Source organism: Paroedura picta, chromosome 3 (genome assembly GCF_049243985.1).
Source record: "Paroedura picta isolate Pp20150507F chromosome 3, Ppicta_v3.0, whole genome shotgun sequence".
NCBI classification, from domain to species: domain Eukaryota; kingdom Metazoa; phylum Chordata; class Lepidosauria; order Squamata; family Gekkonidae; genus Paroedura; species Paroedura picta.
Genome location: NC_135371.1, coordinates 165,987,305 through 166,005,766, shown reverse-complemented (window position 1 = coordinate 166,005,766; position 18,462 = coordinate 165,987,305). Strand labels below are relative to the sequence as shown.

Sequence of the window (18,462 nt, the reverse complement as noted above, 5' to 3'; positions counted from 1 at the left end):
TTGCCGCTTCTCCCATCTCTTGCTATATCTGTATTCCTCTCCGCTTCTCCCATCTCTTGCTATATCTGTATTCCTCTCCGCTTCTCCCATCTCTTGCTATATCTGTATTCCTCTCCGTTTCTCCCATCTCTTGCTATATCTGTATTCCTCTCGCTTCTCCCATCTCTTGCTATATCTGTATTCCTCTCCGCTTCTCCCATCTCTTGCTATATCTGTATTCCTCTCCGTTTCTCCCATCTCTTGCTATATCTGTATTCCTCTCCGTTTCTCCCATCTCTTGCTATATCTGTATTCCTCTCCGCTTCTCCCATCTCTTGCTATATCTGTATTCCTCTCCGTTTCTCCCATCTCTTGCTATATCTGTATTCCTCTCCGTTTCTCCCATCTCTTGCTATATCTGTATTCCTCTCCGTTTCTCCCATCTCTTGCTATATCTGTATTCCTCTCCGTTTCTCCCATCTCTTGCTATATCTGTATTCCTCTCCGTTTCTCCCATCTCTTGCTATATCTGTATTCCTCTCCGTTTCTCCCATCTCTTGCTATATCTGTATTCCTCTCCGTTTCTCCCATCTCTTGCTATATCTGTATTCCTCTCCGTTTCTCCCATCTCTTGCTATATCTGTATTCCTCTCGTTTCTCCCATCTCTTGCTATATCTGTATTCCTCTCCGCTTCTCCCATCTCTTGCTATATCTGTATTCCTCTCCGTTTCTCCCATCTCTTGCTATATCTGTATTCCTCTCTGCTTCTCCCATCTCTTGCTATATCTGTATTCCTCTCCGCTTCTCCCATCTCTTGCTATATCTGTATTCCTCTCCGTTTCTCCCATCTCTTGCTATATCTGTATTCCTCTCCGCTTCTCCCATCTCTTGCTATATCTGTATTCCTCTCCGTTTCTCCCATCTCTTGCTATATCTGTATTCCTCTCCGTTTCTCCCATCTCTTGCTATATCTGTATTCCTCTCCGCTTCTCCCATCTCTTGCTATATCTGTATTCCTCTCCGTTTCTCCCATCTCTTGCTATATCTGTATTCCTCTCGTTTCTCCCATCTCTTGCTATATCTGTATTCCTCTCCGCTTCTCCCATCTCTTGCTATATCTGTATTCCTCTCCGTTTCTCCCATCTCTTGCTATATCTGTATTCCTCTCTGCTTCTCCCATCTCTTGCTATATCTGTATTCCTCTCCGTTTCTCCCATCTTTTGCCGCTTCTCCCATCTCTTGCTATATCTGTATTCCTCTCCGCTTCTCCCATCTCTTGCTATATCTGTATTCCTCTCCGTTTCTCCCATCTCTTGCTATATCTGTATTCCTCTCCGCTTCTCCCATCTCTTGCTATATCTGTATTCCTCTCCGTTTCTCCCATCTCTTGCTATATCTGTATTCCTCTCGCTTCTCCCATCTCTTGCTATATCTGTATTCCTCTCCGCTTCTCCCATCTCTTGCTATATCTGTATTCCTCTCCGCTTCTCCCATCTCTTGCTATATCTGTATTCCTCTCCGTTTCTCCCATCTCTTGCTATATCTGTATTCCTCTCTGCTTCTCCCATCTCTTGCTATATCTGTATTCCTCTCCGCTTCTCCCATCTCTTGCTATATCTGTATTCCTCTCCGTTTCTCCCATCTCTTGCTATATCTGTATTCCTCTCTGCTTCTCCCATCTCTTGCTATATCTGTATTCCTCTCCGCTTCTCCCATCTCTTGCTATATCTGTATTCCTCTCCGTTTCTCCCATCTCTTGCTATATCTGTATTCCTCTCTGCTTCTCCCATCTCTTGCTATATCTGTATTCCTCTCTGCTTCTCCCATCTCTTGCTATATCTGTATTCCTCTCCGTTTCTCCCATCTCTTGCTATATCTGTATTCCTCTCTGCTTCTCCCATCTCTTGCTATATCTGTATTCCTCTCCGCTTCTCCCATCTCTTGCTATATCTGTATTCCTCTCCGTTTCTCCCATCTCTTGCTATATCTGTATTCCTCTCTGCTTCTCCCATCTCTTGCTATATCTGTATTCCTCTCTGCTTCTCCCATCTCTTGCTATATCTGTATTCCTCTCGCTTCTCCCATCTCTTGCTATATCTGTATTCCTCTCTGCTTCTCCCATCTCTTGCTATATCTGTATTCCTCTCCGCTTCTCCCATCTCTTGCTATATCTGTATTCCTCTCCGTTTCTCCCATCTCTTGCTATATCTGTATTCCTCTCTGCTTCTCCCATCTCTTGCTATATCTGTATTCCTCTCCGCTTCTCCCATCTCTTGCTATATCTGTATTCCTCTCCGTTTCTCCCATCTCTTGCTATATCTGTATTCCTCTCTGCTTCTCCCATCTCTTGCTATATCTGTATTCCTCTCGTTTCTCCCATCTCTTGCTATATCTGTATTCCTCTCCGCTTCTCCCATCTCTTGCTATATCTGTATTCCTCTCCGTTTCTCCCATCTCTTGCTATATCTGTATTCCTCTCTGCTTCTCCCATCTCTTGCTATATCTGTATTCCTCTCCGCTTCTCCCATCTCTTGCTATATCTGTATTCCTCTCCGTTTCTCCCATCTCTTGCTATATCTGTATTCCTCTCCGCTTCTCCCATCTCTTGCTATATCTGTATTCCTCTCCGTTTCTCCCATCTCTTGCTATATCTGTATTCCTCTCCGTTTCTCCCATCTCTTGCTATATCTGTATTCCTCTCCGCTTCTCCCATCTCTTGCTATATCTGTATTCCTCTCCGTTTCTCCCATCTCTTGCTATATCTGTATTCCTCTCGTTTCTCCCATCTCTTGCTATATCTGTATTCCTCTCCGCTTCTCCCATCTCTTGCTATATCTGTATTCCTCTCCGTTTCTCCCATCTCTTGCTATATCTGTATTCCTCTCTGCTTCTCCCATCTCTTGCTATATCTGTATTCCTCTCCGTTTCTCCCATCTTTTGCCGCTTCTCCCATCTCTTGCTATATCTGTATTCCTCTCCGCTTCTCCCATCTCTTGCTATATCTGTATTCCTCTCCGTTTCTCCCATCTCTTGCTATATCTGTATTCCTCTCCGCTTCTCCCATCTCTTGCTATATCTGTATTCCTCTCCGTTTCTCCCATCTCTTGCTATATCTGTATTCCTCTCGCTTCTCCCATCTCTTGCTATATCTGTATTCCTCTCCGCTTCTCCCATCTCTTGCTATATCTGTATTCCTCTCCGCTTCTCCCATCTCTTGCTATATCTGTATTCCTCTCCGTTTCTCCCATCTCTTGCTATATCTGTATTCCTCTCCGCTTCTCCCATCTCTTGCTATATCTGTATTCCTCTCTGCTTCTCCCATCTCTTGCTATATCTGTATTCCTCTCCGCTTCTCCCATCTCTTGCTATATCTGTATTCCTCTCCGTTTCTCCCATCTCTTGCTATATCTGTATTCCTCTCCGTTTCTCCCATCTCTTGCTATATCTGTATTCCTCTCCGTTTCTCCCATCTCTTGCTATATCTGTATTCCTCTCGCTTCTCCCATCTCTTGCTATATCTGTATTCCTCTCCGCTTCTCCCATCTCTTGCTATATCTGTATTCCTCTCCGCTTCTCCCATCTCTTGCTATATCTGTATTCCTCTCCGCTTCTCCCATCTCTTGCTATATCTGTATTCCTCTCCGTTTCTCCCATCTCTTGCTATATCTGTATTCCTCTCTGCTTCTCCCATCTCTTGCTATATCTGTATTCCTCTCCGTTTCTCCCATCTCTTGCTATATCTGTATTCCTCTCCGTTTCTCCCATCTCTTGCTATATCTGTATTCCTCTCTGTTCCTCCCATCTCTTGCTATATCTGTATTCCTCTCCGTTTCTCCCATCTCTTGCTATATCTGTATTCCTCTCCGTTTCTCCCATCTCTTGCTATATCTGTATTCCTCTCTGCTTCTCCCATCTCTTGCTATATCTGTATTCCTCTCCGTTTCTCCCATCTCTTGCTATATCTGTATTCCTCTCCGTTTCTCCCATCTCTTGCTATATCTGTATTCCTCTCTGTTCCTCCCATCTCTTGCTATATCTGTATTCCTCTCGCTTCTCCCATCTCTTGCTATATCTGTATTCCTCTCCGTTTCTCCCATCTCTTGCTATATCTGTATTCCTCTCCGCTTCTCCCATCTCTTGCTATATCTGTATTCCTCTCTGCTTCTCCCATCTCTTGCTATATCTGTATTCCTCTCCGCTTCTCCCATCTCTTGCTATATCTGTATTCCTCTCCGTTTCTCCCATCTCTTGCTATATCTGTATTCCTCTCCGCTTCTCCCATCTCTTGCTATATCTGTATTCCTCTCCGCTTCTCCCATCTCTTGCTATATCTGTATTCCTCTCCGTTTCTCCCATCTCTTGCTATATCTGTATTCCTCTCGCTTCTCCCATCTCTTGCTATATCTGTATTCCTCTCCGCTTCTCCCATCTCTTGCTATATCTGTATTCCTCTCCGCTTCTCCCATCTCTTGCTATATCTGTATTCCTCTCCGTTTCTCCCATCTCTTGCTATATCTGTATTCCTCTCCGCTTCTCCCATCTCTTGCTATATCTGTATTCCTCTCCGTTTCTCCCATCTCTTGCTATATCTGTATTCCTCTCGCTTCTCCCATCTCTTGCTATATCTGTATTCCTCTCCGCTTCTCCCATCTCTTGCTATATCTGTATTCCTCTCCACTTCTCCCATCTCTTGCTATATCTGTATTCCTCTCCGTTTCTCCCATCTCTTGCTATATCTGTATTCCTCTCGCTTCTCCCATCTCTTGCTATATCTGTATTCCTCTCCGCTTCTCCCATCTCTTGCTATATCTGTATTCCTCTCCGCTTCTCCCATCTCTTGCTATATCTGTATTCCTCTCCGTTTCTCCCATCTCTTGCTATATCTGTATTCCTCTCGCTTCTCCCATCTCTTGCTATATCTGTATTCCTCTCCGCTTCTCCCATCTCTTGCTATATCTGTATTCCTCTCCACTTCTCCCATCTCTTGCTATATCTGTATTCCTCTCCGTTTCTCCCATCTCTTGCTATATCTGTATTCCTCTCCGTTTCTCCCATCTCTTGCTATATCTGTATTCCTCTCCGCTTCTCCCATCTCTTGCTATATCTGTATTCCTCTCCGCTTCTCCCATCTCTTGCTATATCTGTATTCCTCTCCGCTTCTCCCATCTCTTGCTATATCTGTATTCCTCTCCGTTTCTCCCATCTCTTGCTATATCTGTATTCCTCTCCGCTTCTCCCATCTCTTGCTATATCTGTATTCCTCTCCGCTTCTCCCATCTCTTGCTATATCTGTATTCCTCTCCGCTTCTCCCATCTCTTGCTATATCTGTATTCCTCTCCGTTTCTCCCATCTCTTGCTATATCTGTATTCCTCTCCGCTTCTCCCATCTCTTGCTATATCTGTATTCCTCTCCGCTTCTCCCATCTCTTGCTATATCTGTATTCCTCTCCGCTTCTCCCATCTCTTGCTATATCTGTATTCCTCTCCGTTTCTCCCATCTCTTGCTATATCTGTATTCCTCTCCGTTTCTCCCATCTCTTGCTATATCTGTATTCCTCTCCGTTTCTCCCATCTCTTGCTATATCTGTATTCCTCTCCGCTTCTCCCATCTCTTGCTATATCTGTATTCCTCTCCGCTTCTCCCATCTCTTGCTATATCTGTATTCCTCTCCGCTTCTCCCATCTCTTGCTATATCTGTATTCCTCTCCGTTTCTCCCATCTCTTGCTATATCTGTATTCCTCTCCGTTTCTCCCATCTTTTGCTATATCTGTATTCCTCTCCGTTTCTCCCATCTCTTGCTATATCTGTATTCCTCTCTGTTTCTCCCATCTCTTGCTATATCTGTATTCCTCTCTGCTTCTCCCTCCCCAACCTTCCCCATGTGCCATGGCATAACTCATCAGAAAAACCAAGCTCCCCGACGGACCAACGCGCTAGAAATGCAGAACAGATGGAGGTTTGCCTTCCTCTCCAGAAGCACCTTTGGAGTGGCCCTGATCTGCCCCATCCCACCCCATGCCTGAGGCCCATCCAAACCTTTCCACAAAGATGCCAGCTTGCACGGCGTGCACGATGCTGCGGAACTTGGGCTTCTCCTCCGAACGGCGCCCCTTGGCACGCGTCTGCTGGGTGAAAGTGGAGGCCAGCCAGTCCCGCACCTCCGAGGGCACAGCGTCTGACTTGATCTCCTGGAGCTCATCTTCCGTGTCCAGAATCTGCCTGAAACAGCAATTGCATTGGGGGGGGAGAAGGTGGGGGGAAGAGAGAGGAACAATCAGCTTTTGGCAACGTTCCCGAAATTAGAACAGAGATGAAAACTTGTGCAAACACCCAAAATACAACCACGTTGTGTGTGTGTGTGTTTTTTCCCCAATGTCCAAATGCAGATTTTGGCATTTCTAAGTTCTGATTTTAAGATTCAAATTAAGAGAAATTCCTTTTAAAAATCTGGATAACATATAGCACCACTGTTTTATCATGTTAACTGACAGATTCAATACCAATTTTCTTTTGCACATGCCTAATACCGGCCATCTCTGCAAACGCAAGCCCCTCTCCACTTCTTGGCAATCTGTGATTGGCTCCGCCTCCTGTGGCAGCCATTTTGTGACAGTGCTCACCCACCCTGCGTCAGAATTTCAAAAGTGAACGCTGGCTCAATGACAGGGACCCCTCTCTAAAGCGAACAACACAAAGAAGCATTTATAGGACTGCTGTTCTCAAACTAGGGAGTGTGGATAGAATCCAAAACATAAATCCCCCTGATATACACAGCCTATACTTCCTAAACATAAACATGGGGTGGGGTGTATGTGCAACCAGGTACATTCGGGGTGTTGAGCAGCCACCCCAGGAGGCCACCTGAAGGATCCTGTGGTGATTCTACAGGATGCTTCTAACCCATGGCAATCCAAGCCCTAGCGCCTCACCTGGTCTCATCAATGTAGACGGCTTCAAGCAACGAAGCAGTGTATTCCAAGTTCTTCTTCAGTTCCACAATATCCACTTCTCCCGTCTCCAGCTGTTTCACCATGTATCGCAACCTGCAAGACACGGCAAAAGAACATGTGTAAGAAGCATGGGATGGAACGTGTGATGTAGCATAGGCATCACAAACATACACATACACACACATACACACACAAAAGGAATATCCTTTCCCTACCTTCAAGCGATACTTTGAATGGGAATCATATCGAAGCCATGCCACTTACCGCAGGGAGATTCTTCCAATGTTGTAACCACACAATGAAGAACATAAGAGAAGCCACGTTGGATCAGGCCAATGGCCCATCCAGTCCAACACTCTGTGTCACACAGTGGCCAAAACCCAGGTGCCACCAGGAGGTCCACCAGCAGCCTTAAGAACTTAAGAGAAGCCATGTTGGATCAGGCCAATGGCCCATCCAGTCCAACACTCTGTGTCACACAGTGGCCCAAACCCAGGTGCCACCAGGAGGTCCACCAGCAGCTTTAAGAACTTAAGAGAAGCCATGTTGGATCAGGCCAATGGCCCATCCAGTCCAACACTCTGTGTCACACAGTGGCCCAACCCCAGGGGCCATCAGGAGGTCCACCAGCAGCCTTAAGAACTTAAGAGAAGCCATGTTGGATCAGGCCAATGGCCCATCCAGTCCAACACTCTGTGTCACACAGTGGCCCAACCCCAGGGGCCATCAGGAGGTCCACCAGCAGCCTTAAGAACTTAAGAGAAGCCATGTTGGATCAGGCCAATGGCCCATCCAGTCCAACACTCTGTGTCACACAGTGGCCCAACCCCAGGGGCCATCAGGAGGTCCACCAGCAGTCTTAAGAACTTAAGAGAAGCCATGTTGGATCAGGCCAATGGCCCATCCAGTCCAACACTCTGTGTCACACAGTGGCCCAACCCCAGGGGCCATCAGGAGGTCCACCAGCAGCCTTAAGAACTTAAGAGAAGCCATGTTGGATCAGGCCAATGGCCCATCCAGTCCAACACTCTGTGTCACACAGTGGCCCAAACCCAGGTGCCACCAGGAGGTCCACCAGCAGCCTTAAGAACTTAAGAGAAGCCATGTTGGATCAGGCCAATGGCCCATCCAGTCCAACACTCTGTGTCACACAGTGGCCCAACCCCAGGGGCCATCAGGAGGTCCACCAGCAGCCTTAAGAACTTAAGAGAAGCCATGTTGGATCAGGCCAATGGCCCATCCAGTCCAACTCTCTGTGTCATACAGTGGCCAAAACCCAGGTGCCACCAGGAGGTCCACCAGCAGCCTTAAGAACTTAAGAGAAGCCATGTTGGATCAGGCCAATGGCCCATCCAGTCCAACCCCCCGGCCAAAACCCAGATGACATCAGGAGGTCCACCGGTGGGACCAGAACTTGAGAAGCCCTCCCAAGCACCAAAGATGCAGAGCATCACTGCTCCAGTTCCATCTCTACCTTCTGGCTAATAGCCACTGACGGACCTCTGAAAGCTACTGAGTGAGATGTGATCCAAGCAGATTTCAAGACTTAAAACACTAACAAAAGCACAGTAGTCATTCCATCAGACTGAAGTAGGCCCAAGAAGGGGTGATTAATCAAAGTGATGTGGTAACGAAGCTTTAACTTTTCCCTTCAGACCAATAACATTTTATTCTAGGGGTGAGTTTTCATGTGCATGCACACTCCCTCAGGCAATGAAATAGGAACCATCTGAGTATCGATCTAAAGAGAGAGTAAATTAGTTAACAACATTATTAAGTTATCCAACAAATCTGGTTTGGGGGGGCATCATCTGGGCATGAAATTGGGGTCACTGCGGATGGGCAGGTAGTTCTGAATTTCCTGCTTTCTGGAGGGTTGGACTAGATGACCTGGAGGTCCCGTCCAACTCTATGATTCTATGAATATGCAGCATCATGAAGATGTTTGTCACCGTCAAACAATGCCTTGCTAGCATAACGAAGAGTCCATCATCGGTCTAATAAGGCTCTATTTGATGGTGACAGACATCTTCATGATGCTGCGTCTTTGCTGGATATCTTCCTGATGCTGTTTCCTGATCTGCTGCTAATCTAGCCTCTCTTTATCTCTGTACTTAGATGATTCTTCGTTCATTGTCTGGGGAAGCATGCCTGCACACGAGAGCTCACACCTTGAATAAAAGTCGGTCGGTCTCAAAGGTGCCATCGGCCTCCAATTCTGTTCTGCGACTTCAGACCGACACGGCTACGCACCTGAATCTATCTTTACCCTTTCCCCAGACTGCCTTTGCACAGTAAACTTATCCACAGAGAATCTTTTCCTCCAGAAGGGGGGGATGCTCCCTTGGAATTCTGCTCCACCCCCTACAGAAAGCAATTTGGGAGAGGACGGCGCGAGAGAAAAGTGGTATGTGGGTAGAACTGCAAGTCTTTCCGCCACTCCTGCGGCTCCAGCCCATCAAATTCAGCCTCCAGGAACTTCTTTGCCCAGAAAAATAATTTGATTTTGCACATAACATTCAACCGGGCCCTACGGCAACCCCAGACTAGGCTGAAAGCTGGTATGAGACGGACTAGAAAAATTGTCCTCATCTGAAAAGACATTCTGGACTCGCATTTTCAGTCATTCTCTTCCAAAAAGAACCCCAGAAAAAACGGGGGGAGGGGGGAGAATGCCAATAACCCTGCAAAAAGCTTCGTTCTATGAATATCAACCAGTTGGAGGTCCCTGGCCCCAAAGAGGTACGTTTGGCCTCACCCAGGGCCAGGGCATTTTCTGTCCTGGCCCCTACCTGGTAAAATGAGCATGGAATGACCTACTGGAAGACATCTGAGCCCTATCGGAACTGGCACAGTTCCACAGGGCTTGTGAAACGGAGCTGTTCCGCCAGCCTTTTGCTTGGGGCCAAAGCTTAATAACATCTACCTCTTCCATAGCTCTACCCACCCACCTACCAGCTATCAACATTGGGTGGAAGAAGCTCCAACTGATGGCCAGGCTCTTGGCTGCTTTGAGAGATGAGAGGCCGCTGCTGTCGTGCCAATGACTTCTAAAATTAATTTTAAGTTTAAATGCTATTTGTTTTAATGTCTGTATTTGAACTTTCATGGTGCACACCGCCCTGAGCTGGTCTCCTGGACAGGGCGGCATAGAAATCAAGTAAGTAAATATAAATTAATTAATTCTTATTCCCGACTGGGAGAGGCAAGGCTAACCCGACCTCATCAGAGCTAAGCAGGGCCCATTCTGCACACGTAGGATAATGCACTTTCAATGTGCTTTGGCAGCTGGATTTTCCGGTGCAGAACAGGAAAATCTACATTGAAGGGGCATTACCCCTTAGGTGCAGAACGGGACCCATTCTGCACCCAAGAGTTAATGCACCTTCAATGCCCTTTCAATGAAGATTTTCCTGTTCCACACAGGAAAATCCAGCTGCCAAAGCACATTGAAAGTGCATTATCCTATGTGTGCGGAATGGGCCCTGGTTAAAACAGACCAGAGTGATTCTTTCCGAGTTCTATAAAAGCTTCCGGGTCATTTGTCCTGATAAAGAAAATGGCCTGCATGGGACGGCTACGAGCAAACAGGGGAGAGGACTGAGAAGAACTGGGGAGAGGACTGGGGAAAGAACTTTTCAGAACAGCGCCAGATTTTGGCAGGGGGCACAGCTAACCGGAATAACAAAGCATGAAACTATCTTTCTTATAGCTGCCATATTTTTTTATAGAGCTGACATGTGGGAAAGCTGGTTCTCTGCGATCCGCCTATCAATTGCTCCGTTTGTGACACGTTCCTCCTCCAGGGGGCGCTCCCACATCGGAAGCCTGGCTAGCGGCTCGGTAGAGACTGTGTATCTCTAGGCTGCTGTCACACTGGTGGGCCCATTGCTAGTTAAAAACACACTAGAAGAAAGCCATGCTCAGCTGGGGTGTCGTTCTTGTTAATCGGCACTGCTGTTCAACGTTAAAAAACAAAACACTCCCAACACAAAAGAAGCCATGGGAGAGAACGTCACAAACGGCACAGAGCCCTTCCCGGCAGCGCAAAGGCCTCATGTACGGGCTCATGTACGGAGGAAGCGTCCCCAGCGTTCATTTTATGGAAATAAGAAGTACTGATTGCAATTTTGGCCCAGCAGCCCCCGTCAAAAATGGCTAATGGTTCAATCACAGCCGAACAGACAAGACTGCATAAAGCCCAACACCAATAAAGCAGAACGGCAGAGACAACCAAATGCCAATGACAAACCAATCAGTGGGACGCTGCAGCTCAAAATCAGCCAGTGGCAAAACAACTTCAACAGTGAACAGAGGATAGAGTTGCTGGGTCCCCAAGGCTGCTGGTAAGGGGTGGGTCGGGTTGCATTGAAGGATCTAGGTTGGGAAACTGCTGAAGATACGACCATTGCATCTGCAGGACCATCTTTCTCAGTACTTTCCCCGTGTTTGAGTGAGCAAAGTCTGCTAAGGGTCCCTGGTCTTAAGGAGATCAAATTGGCCTCAACCAGAGCTAGGGCCTTCTCGGTGCTGGCCCCAGCCTGGCAGAAACTCTACCAGAAGACATCAGAGCCCTGCAGGACCTTTGACAGTTCTACAGGGCGTACAAGACAGAACTGTTGCACTGGGCTTATGGTTGAGGCTAGAAGTAACAGGTAGTTCTGCTGGCCTTTCTGCCTGACCCCCACCGAGCTAAGACTTTGTATTTCAGTTCTGATCCCCTCCCTCCCTGCCCCATCAAAACAACTTTACAGTCAATTTTAATATTTAATATGCATTGTTAATTGATGGTTTTAAGGGATAAGATTTAAAGAGAAATGTTTTAATGCTATTGTTTAACTTGTCCCACTTGTAAATTTGATACAGGGATGGTATTGCATCATAAAATGTCATCCACCCTGAGTTCCCCCAAATATGACAGACTATAAATTGGATGGATGGATGGAGGGAGGGAGGGAGGGAGGGATGGGTGGATGGGTGGATGGAGGGAGGGAGGGAGGGAACACAGCGGCCATCAATAATGGCTGAATCCTGCCGGAGTTAATCTCTTCCCGTTCTCAGATTATGGATGTAACGAATGAGGCCATCCCTCGTCCGCATTCCTTTTCTGGCTACGCTTTGAAAAGTGCTATATTATTAGGACTGCTGGCGGCCCGTTCCTTTGTTAGGCAAATTGCTGGGGAGCAGTTCAGGAGGATATTTTACCCATGGGAGCTAATGACCTGAGATGCTTGCTGATACAGTTGAGTCTCTCTTTCTCTCTCTCTCCTGTTTGTAGAGTTACTGATCAGCACCTGGGAGGAGCTGATTTCCTTTTGGCTGAGAGGAAAGGGCAGCGAGAGGGCACCCCACCTCTTCAATTGTGTTGGCGGCATGAAAGAAAAGAAACCTTTGCAGAGCCCAGGGCTTGTATGGCTGGAGTCTGCTGAAAAGGGGGAAATGGGGGGAACAGGATTCCGCAGGATATCCCACCTTGTGAGTATTTGTAAGCAAAGTATTACAAAGGTATTCTGGCTGGGTTCGGACCCCGAGCCAAACCAGGGCTCGTTTTCATGGCAGTGATCTGGCTCACTGATAATCATTCAAATTCGCATTCGCCCCGAGAAACGCTGGCCTTTTCCCTGTCTCAGCACGAGGCGCAATGGTGCAACATATGGTTGGGGAACATCGCGGTGTACATGCCCGTGTGGGGCCCCTCCCCTTCCCACCCCCTCCAGGCCCATCGTTGGCCATTGGGAGGGTCAATATGACCCATGTAAGGTCCCATCAGCTGATATAGAACAAATTTTAAAAGCATATTAAAAACTAATGAACTCCCACCCATTTGGGAACCCCTTCCGGGGTTGTCAAGGAACCCCAGGGTTTCACGAAACCCTGGTTGAGAGAGCCTGGTATAATTTGTGCTGGAGAGCCAGCTTGGAGCAGCGGTTAAGAGCGGCGGCTTCGGATCTGGAGAACTGGATTTGACGCCCCACGCCTCCTCCACATGCAGCCAGCTGGGTAACGTTGGATCAGTCAAGGTTTTCTCTGAGCTCTCTGCCCTCCCTCACAGGGTGTCTGTTATGGAGAGAGGAAGGGTAGGTGATTGTAAGCCACTTTGAGACTCCTTCGGGTAGAGAAAAGCGGCATATAAGAACCAACTCTTCTTCTTCCTCAGTAATCTCAGGGCTCTCTCAGCCTCACCATCCTCACAGGGTGTCTGCTGTGGGGAGAGGAAAGGGAAGGTGATTGTAAACCACTTTGAGACTCCTTCGGGGAGAGAAAAGCGGCATATAAGAACCAACTCTTCTTCTTCCTCAGTAATCTCAGGGCTCTCTCAGCCTCACCTCCCTCATAGGGTGCCTGTTGGGGGGAGAGGAAAGGGAAGGTGAATGTAAGCCACTTTGAGACTCCTTTGGGTAGGGAAAAGCGGTATATAAGAACCAACTCTTCTTCTTCCTCAGTAATATCAGGGCTCTCTCAGCCTCACCATCCTCACAGGGTGTCTGCTGTGGGGAGAGGAAAGGGAAGGTGATTGTAAGCCACTTTGAGACTCCTTCGGGTAGAGAAAAGCGGCATATAAGAACCAAATCTTCTTCTTCCTCAGTAATATCAGGGCTCTCTCAGCCTCACCTCCCTCATAGGGTGTCTGTTGTGGGGAGAGGAAAGGGAAGGTGAATGTAAGCCACTTTGAGACTCCTTCGGGTAGAGAAAAGCGGCATATAAGAACCAAATCTTCTTCTTCCTCAGTAATATCAGGGCTCTCTCAGCCTCACCTCCCTCACAGGGTGTCTGTTGTGGGGAGAGGAAAGGGAAGGTGATTGTAAACCACTTTGAGACTCCTTCGGGTAGAGAAAAGCGGCATATAAGAACCAAATCTTCTTCTTCCTCAGTAATATCAGGGCTCTCTCAGCCTCACCTCCCTCATAGGGTGTCTGTTGTGGGGAGAGGAAAGGGAAGGTGAATGTAAGCCACTTTGAGACTCCTTCGGGTAGAGAAAAGCGGCATATAAGAACCAAATCTTCTTCTTCCTCAGTAATATCAGGGCTCTCTCAGCCTCACCTCCCTCACAGGGTGTCTGTTGTGGGGAGAGGAAAGGGAAGGTGATTGTAAACCACTTTGAGACTCCTTCGGGTAGAGAAAAGCGGCATATAAGAACCAAATCTTCTTCTTCCTCAGTAATATCAGGGCTCTCTCAGCCTCACCTCCCTCATAGGGTGCCTGTTGGGGGGAGAGGAAAGGGAAGGTGAATGTAAGCCACTTTGAGACTCCTTCGGGTAATAAGCTGGGCACAAAAAACAAACAAACAGCTCTTCCCCAGTGGAGCCCCAGTCAAAGCAAACCAGTCTCACTCGCTCTGCCCCTGAAACTTCTCAATCCTTGTAGAAGTGGCCTCAGGGAACAGCACAGACAGGTCCCTTTTTTGGAGAGCGAGAGGAAGTACCGAGGTTTTCTTAAACCTGACCGCAAGCTAAACAGCATCTCCCACAGCAACCCCGGATCGATGCAGACACGGAGATGGAGGGGGGGGGGAAGCAATTTAAAGCCCCCGCTCACCGACTCACTTGAGCAATCCAACCCTGCCTTTAAATCAGAAGACGATTTGCTACAGTTCCCCACCAGAGGCTGCCCTGCGCATATAATCCTCTTATCTTTCCCCCTTGCTGCAAATTAAGTTTGGGGTGCCAGTTTTGAATCGTCCCCAATCAGAACCTCTGCAATGTCAGGAGACGGGCGGAATATCAGCGGGATGCCGAATTCTGCTTTGTGCGTCTGTATATTGACTGATTGGGCTTAGTTTTGAATTCAAAGGCTTCGGAGACGGCAGCTGCAACCCTACAATTTTTTTCCCCCTGGAAGTAAGCCCTGTTAGGGGGAGAGAAGGTGTCAGCGTACAGCCTGATCTCATCAGATCTCGGAAGAAAAGCAGGGCAAGGACTCGGAAGGGGAAAGCCTGCAGAGGAAGAATAAAATCTGACTCCAGTGGCCACTTTAAGACCAACCTAGTTTTATTCACAGTAAAAAAATGGGTTTTCTTGATGGTAAACCTTGATGCAGTTTCTTGACAGCCCTGGAAGGGTTTCCTGAATAGGTGGGAGTTAATTAAGTTTTCATATATATTTTAAACTTCTTAAACATATATCGGGTGATATGGCCATATGCAGTTGACCCTCCTCCCGCTCCCAAAATGGCCAATGATGGGCCTGGAGGAGGTGGGAAGGGGAGGGGCCCCAGGTGGGCATGCACAAAGCTCTGCTTCCCAACCATTTTCTGCATGATTGGACCACTTCTGGGCTTTCTAGAAGACTGAAGAATGTTTTGGACGTTTCTCAATGTTAAAAAAGTTGAGAAAGGCTAGTGTAAGCTTTCACTTGCATGCACACTTCTTTAGATCCCAGGCGCCGCCAGGCTCAAGTTTTCATGGCCACCCACCTGACTCTATCTGCAGGTAGGCAATGGCGAACCATTTGTTTCTCCATTGCCATGAAAATTTCTTTCTGACCAGACAGCACTTCAGACATGCACATTTTCCCCTTTTTTGTGGAACTCTCATCTACAGTCATAGAATCATAGAATCACAGAATCATAGAGTTGGAAGGGGCCATACAGGCCATCTAGTCCAACCCCCTGCTCTACGCAGGATCAGCCCTAAGCATCCTAAAGCAAGTCCAAGCGGTTACACACAGACCCTGACTGTGACTTGCTCAATGAGGAAAGTTCTAACTCCGGGAGACCAGTTCTAATTCCAGGAGACCTCCAGGCTGCCTCTGGAGATGGTACAAGAGAAGAACAGCCACTGTGCAGTCACAACACAACTCAATCAAATCAGAGTCCAGTAGCACCTTGAAGACCAACAAAGATTTATTCAAGGCATGAGCTTTCGAGTGCTTGCACTCGAAAGCTCACGCCTTGAATGAATCTTTGTTGGTCTTAAAGGTGCTACCGGACTCTGATTTGATTGTGCTACTTCAGACCAACACGGCTACCCATTTAAACAACACAACTCAGTAAGCGTTTCTAAAATATGGGTAAAGTTTATCGGATGCTTTAAAAGCACAAACACAACACTGCGATACTCAAAAAGTGTGTAAAGGTATGAACACCACTGGAAATCCCAAATCTAAATAAAAGGATGGCTAGCCTGCATTTCACATGTGACTGCTTCCTCCGAGGACCCCAACCCCAAACCTTTACTGGACAAGTGCCCAGGGGGCTCTAGATAACATTCATGTCCTAATGGACATCTTCATGACTTTACTGCAGAGGAGACACTCCTAAAACATGTGAAGGATTTGGGATTTGGAATATCCAGTGTGATTCCTACACTTACACAGCCAATTCACACCTACTACAGAGGCTGAGGAATGGCATTCCTGGGTGTTTGGAATAGGCAGACTCAGATTTCTGGGGAGGGGATGGGAAACCAGGCCTGTCCCCCCCCCCCCCCCGTCCCCAAGCAGGCAATCTCTGCCCTGACTCTATGCATGAAAAAAACAGAGCGGTGTGTGGGTTTGTGGGGGGGGGGTGAGACTTTCCTGCAGATTTCATTCCAGGCTGCCGAGCGCCAACAGAGGGATTCAATCCGCTCTTCTGGGCTTTTGCTGCACGGCTCCGTCACCATGGCAACGGCCCGAGAGACGGAAGTTTCCGGATGGCGATGGACAGATGTGGGGGAGTAAGCGATACATTCCTACACGGGCCCACGGGCCCTGACACAGCCGGCGTGGCAGAGAGTCGGAGTGGGCTCACCCAGGCGCAAACATCTATGAAATTTACCAGGTGGTCCTGGACGCAAGACTACCTTGCAGGGTTGTTGTGAGGATAAACTAGCGGAGATCCATGAGTGCCCCTTGGAGCTGGCAGAACCCAAATGGTGCCTGACCTGATGGATCCAATGCCCCGCTTTTCTCCTTAATGGCGACACAGAGCGGCTTGCAGGTTCATTTCCCACTTTTCTGCTTTATCCTCACAACAGCCCTCGGAGGTAGGAAAGGCAGAGAAAGAACGACTGGCCCAAGGTCACCCAGCCTGCTCCCACGGACAAGTGGGGATTCGTGCTATCTCCTGGATCCCAGTCGCTCAGCGACGGTCTGATTCCATTTCTCACAGTTGCTGTGTGATCGCAAGAAACCTGACTTCGGTTCATAAAACCCAGGCCCTTTTGCAAAGCCTAGTTTGATCCTGCTCTGACCTCAATAGCCCAAACTAGCTTGATCTCATCAGATTCCAGAAACTGGCTGGTGGAAAACCACCCAGAAAGACTATGGCCATAACACAGAGTCAGTCTAGAGTCGCTATGCTCAGGCGGACGATGGCAATCCACTTCAGAACGTCTCTTCCTTTGAGACACCTCTCGGGTTTGGCTACCACCTGATGTCACAGTCAAGCCGTTTCCCCCAAATCTCCTGGCCCAGAGATTCCTGGGACTGCAGGCCCCACCCAGTCATGCCGGTTCAGGGACGAGGCTGGCTTGAGAACCACGAAGAACTTTTTCAGAAAGGGTTTGGATTTTTCTATGCACAGAACCGGTTGAGAACAGGAACCAGCAGTGCCTGTATGCTTGCTGCTGCACGCCCCTCCCTTCTAAATGCCTACTCCCCATTTCATTGGATAATAAAAAAATTAAAAATGGAGGTGATTATCACAGAGATGCTCTGGAGGAAAAGGCCTGCTCCAGCCTGCAGGGACTATTCCACCCTGCCCTCCAAGCTCTTCCCAACACCTGGAGAGGCTTTTCTTTCTTAGGTAACCATTGCCACCACCTGTCTTTTGTAAGGAATTGCCTGCTGGGCAGGTCAGGACTCCCAGATTTGAGGCCTTGCCTCTGTGTCTCTCACTGCCCAGCACCTGGTGACCACAGGGACAGTTTACTGTCTTGTGTACCCCTGGAGGAACAGCTGCTTGCCAGCTGCCAGCCTTCCTCTTGGCATTCGCTGGCAGGGGCTCATGGGAACTGTAGTCTATGGACATCTGGAGGGCCATAGTTTGACTACCCCTGCACTAGGGTGTCGAAGACAGTGGGGGGGGGGCTATGTGGTACGGAGAACAATACGCGCATCAGAAGGTATAAAATATTTATTAAAAAGAAAATTTCCACAGGCTTATTTATTTTTATTTATTTATTTATATTTATATACCACCGTCCCCGGAGGCTCAGGGCAGTTTACAGGAAACAGGGAAAAGATACAAATAACATATGGTAACAACATGTTTTAACAGCAATAACACTGTTGTTGTTAGGTGCTAAGTTGTGTCCGACCCATTGTGACCGTTTTGACACAGCACCATATTGAGCAAGGGAGCCAAAAGAAATGGGTAAAATGCAGTTCCTCTGTCCATCTCTCTATACATGCCCTATTGGATGGTAAAATATAGGACAGGCTCCTTAGCTTAGGAAGTTGCAGATATTTACAGAGTTTCCATTACCTTGAAGTTTCCTTCAATAATCCACGCAAGGTCCATGGCTGCCTCCTCCAGACCTCAGTTAAGAGCTCTGCCCACTCTGATGCTCAACATCAAAGAGCTCTTTTTTCTTGCTTCCTTGAGTTT

The 18,462-nt window shown here is 47.7% G+C and overlaps 1 protein-coding gene across 4 annotated transcripts in view; it reads right to left on the bottom strand.

Annotated features, from left to right (window-relative positions):
• Positions 1 to 18,462, bottom strand: part of PDE1B (phosphodiesterase 1B) — a 158,571-nt gene that overhangs the window by 26,005 nt on the left and 114,104 nt on the right. For all 4 annotated transcript variants that reach the window (XM_077329268.1, XM_077329270.1, XM_077329271.1 and 1 more), the window contains 2 exons: positions 6,913 to 7,026; positions 6,020 to 6,202 (listed from right to left, as the gene is read on the bottom strand). In XM_077329268.1, coding sequence (XP_077185383.1) covers positions 6,020 to 6,202; positions 6,913 to 7,026 — 297 coding nt within the window. The remainder of the gene's footprint in view (positions 1 to 6,019; positions 6,203 to 6,912; positions 7,027 to 18,462) is intronic.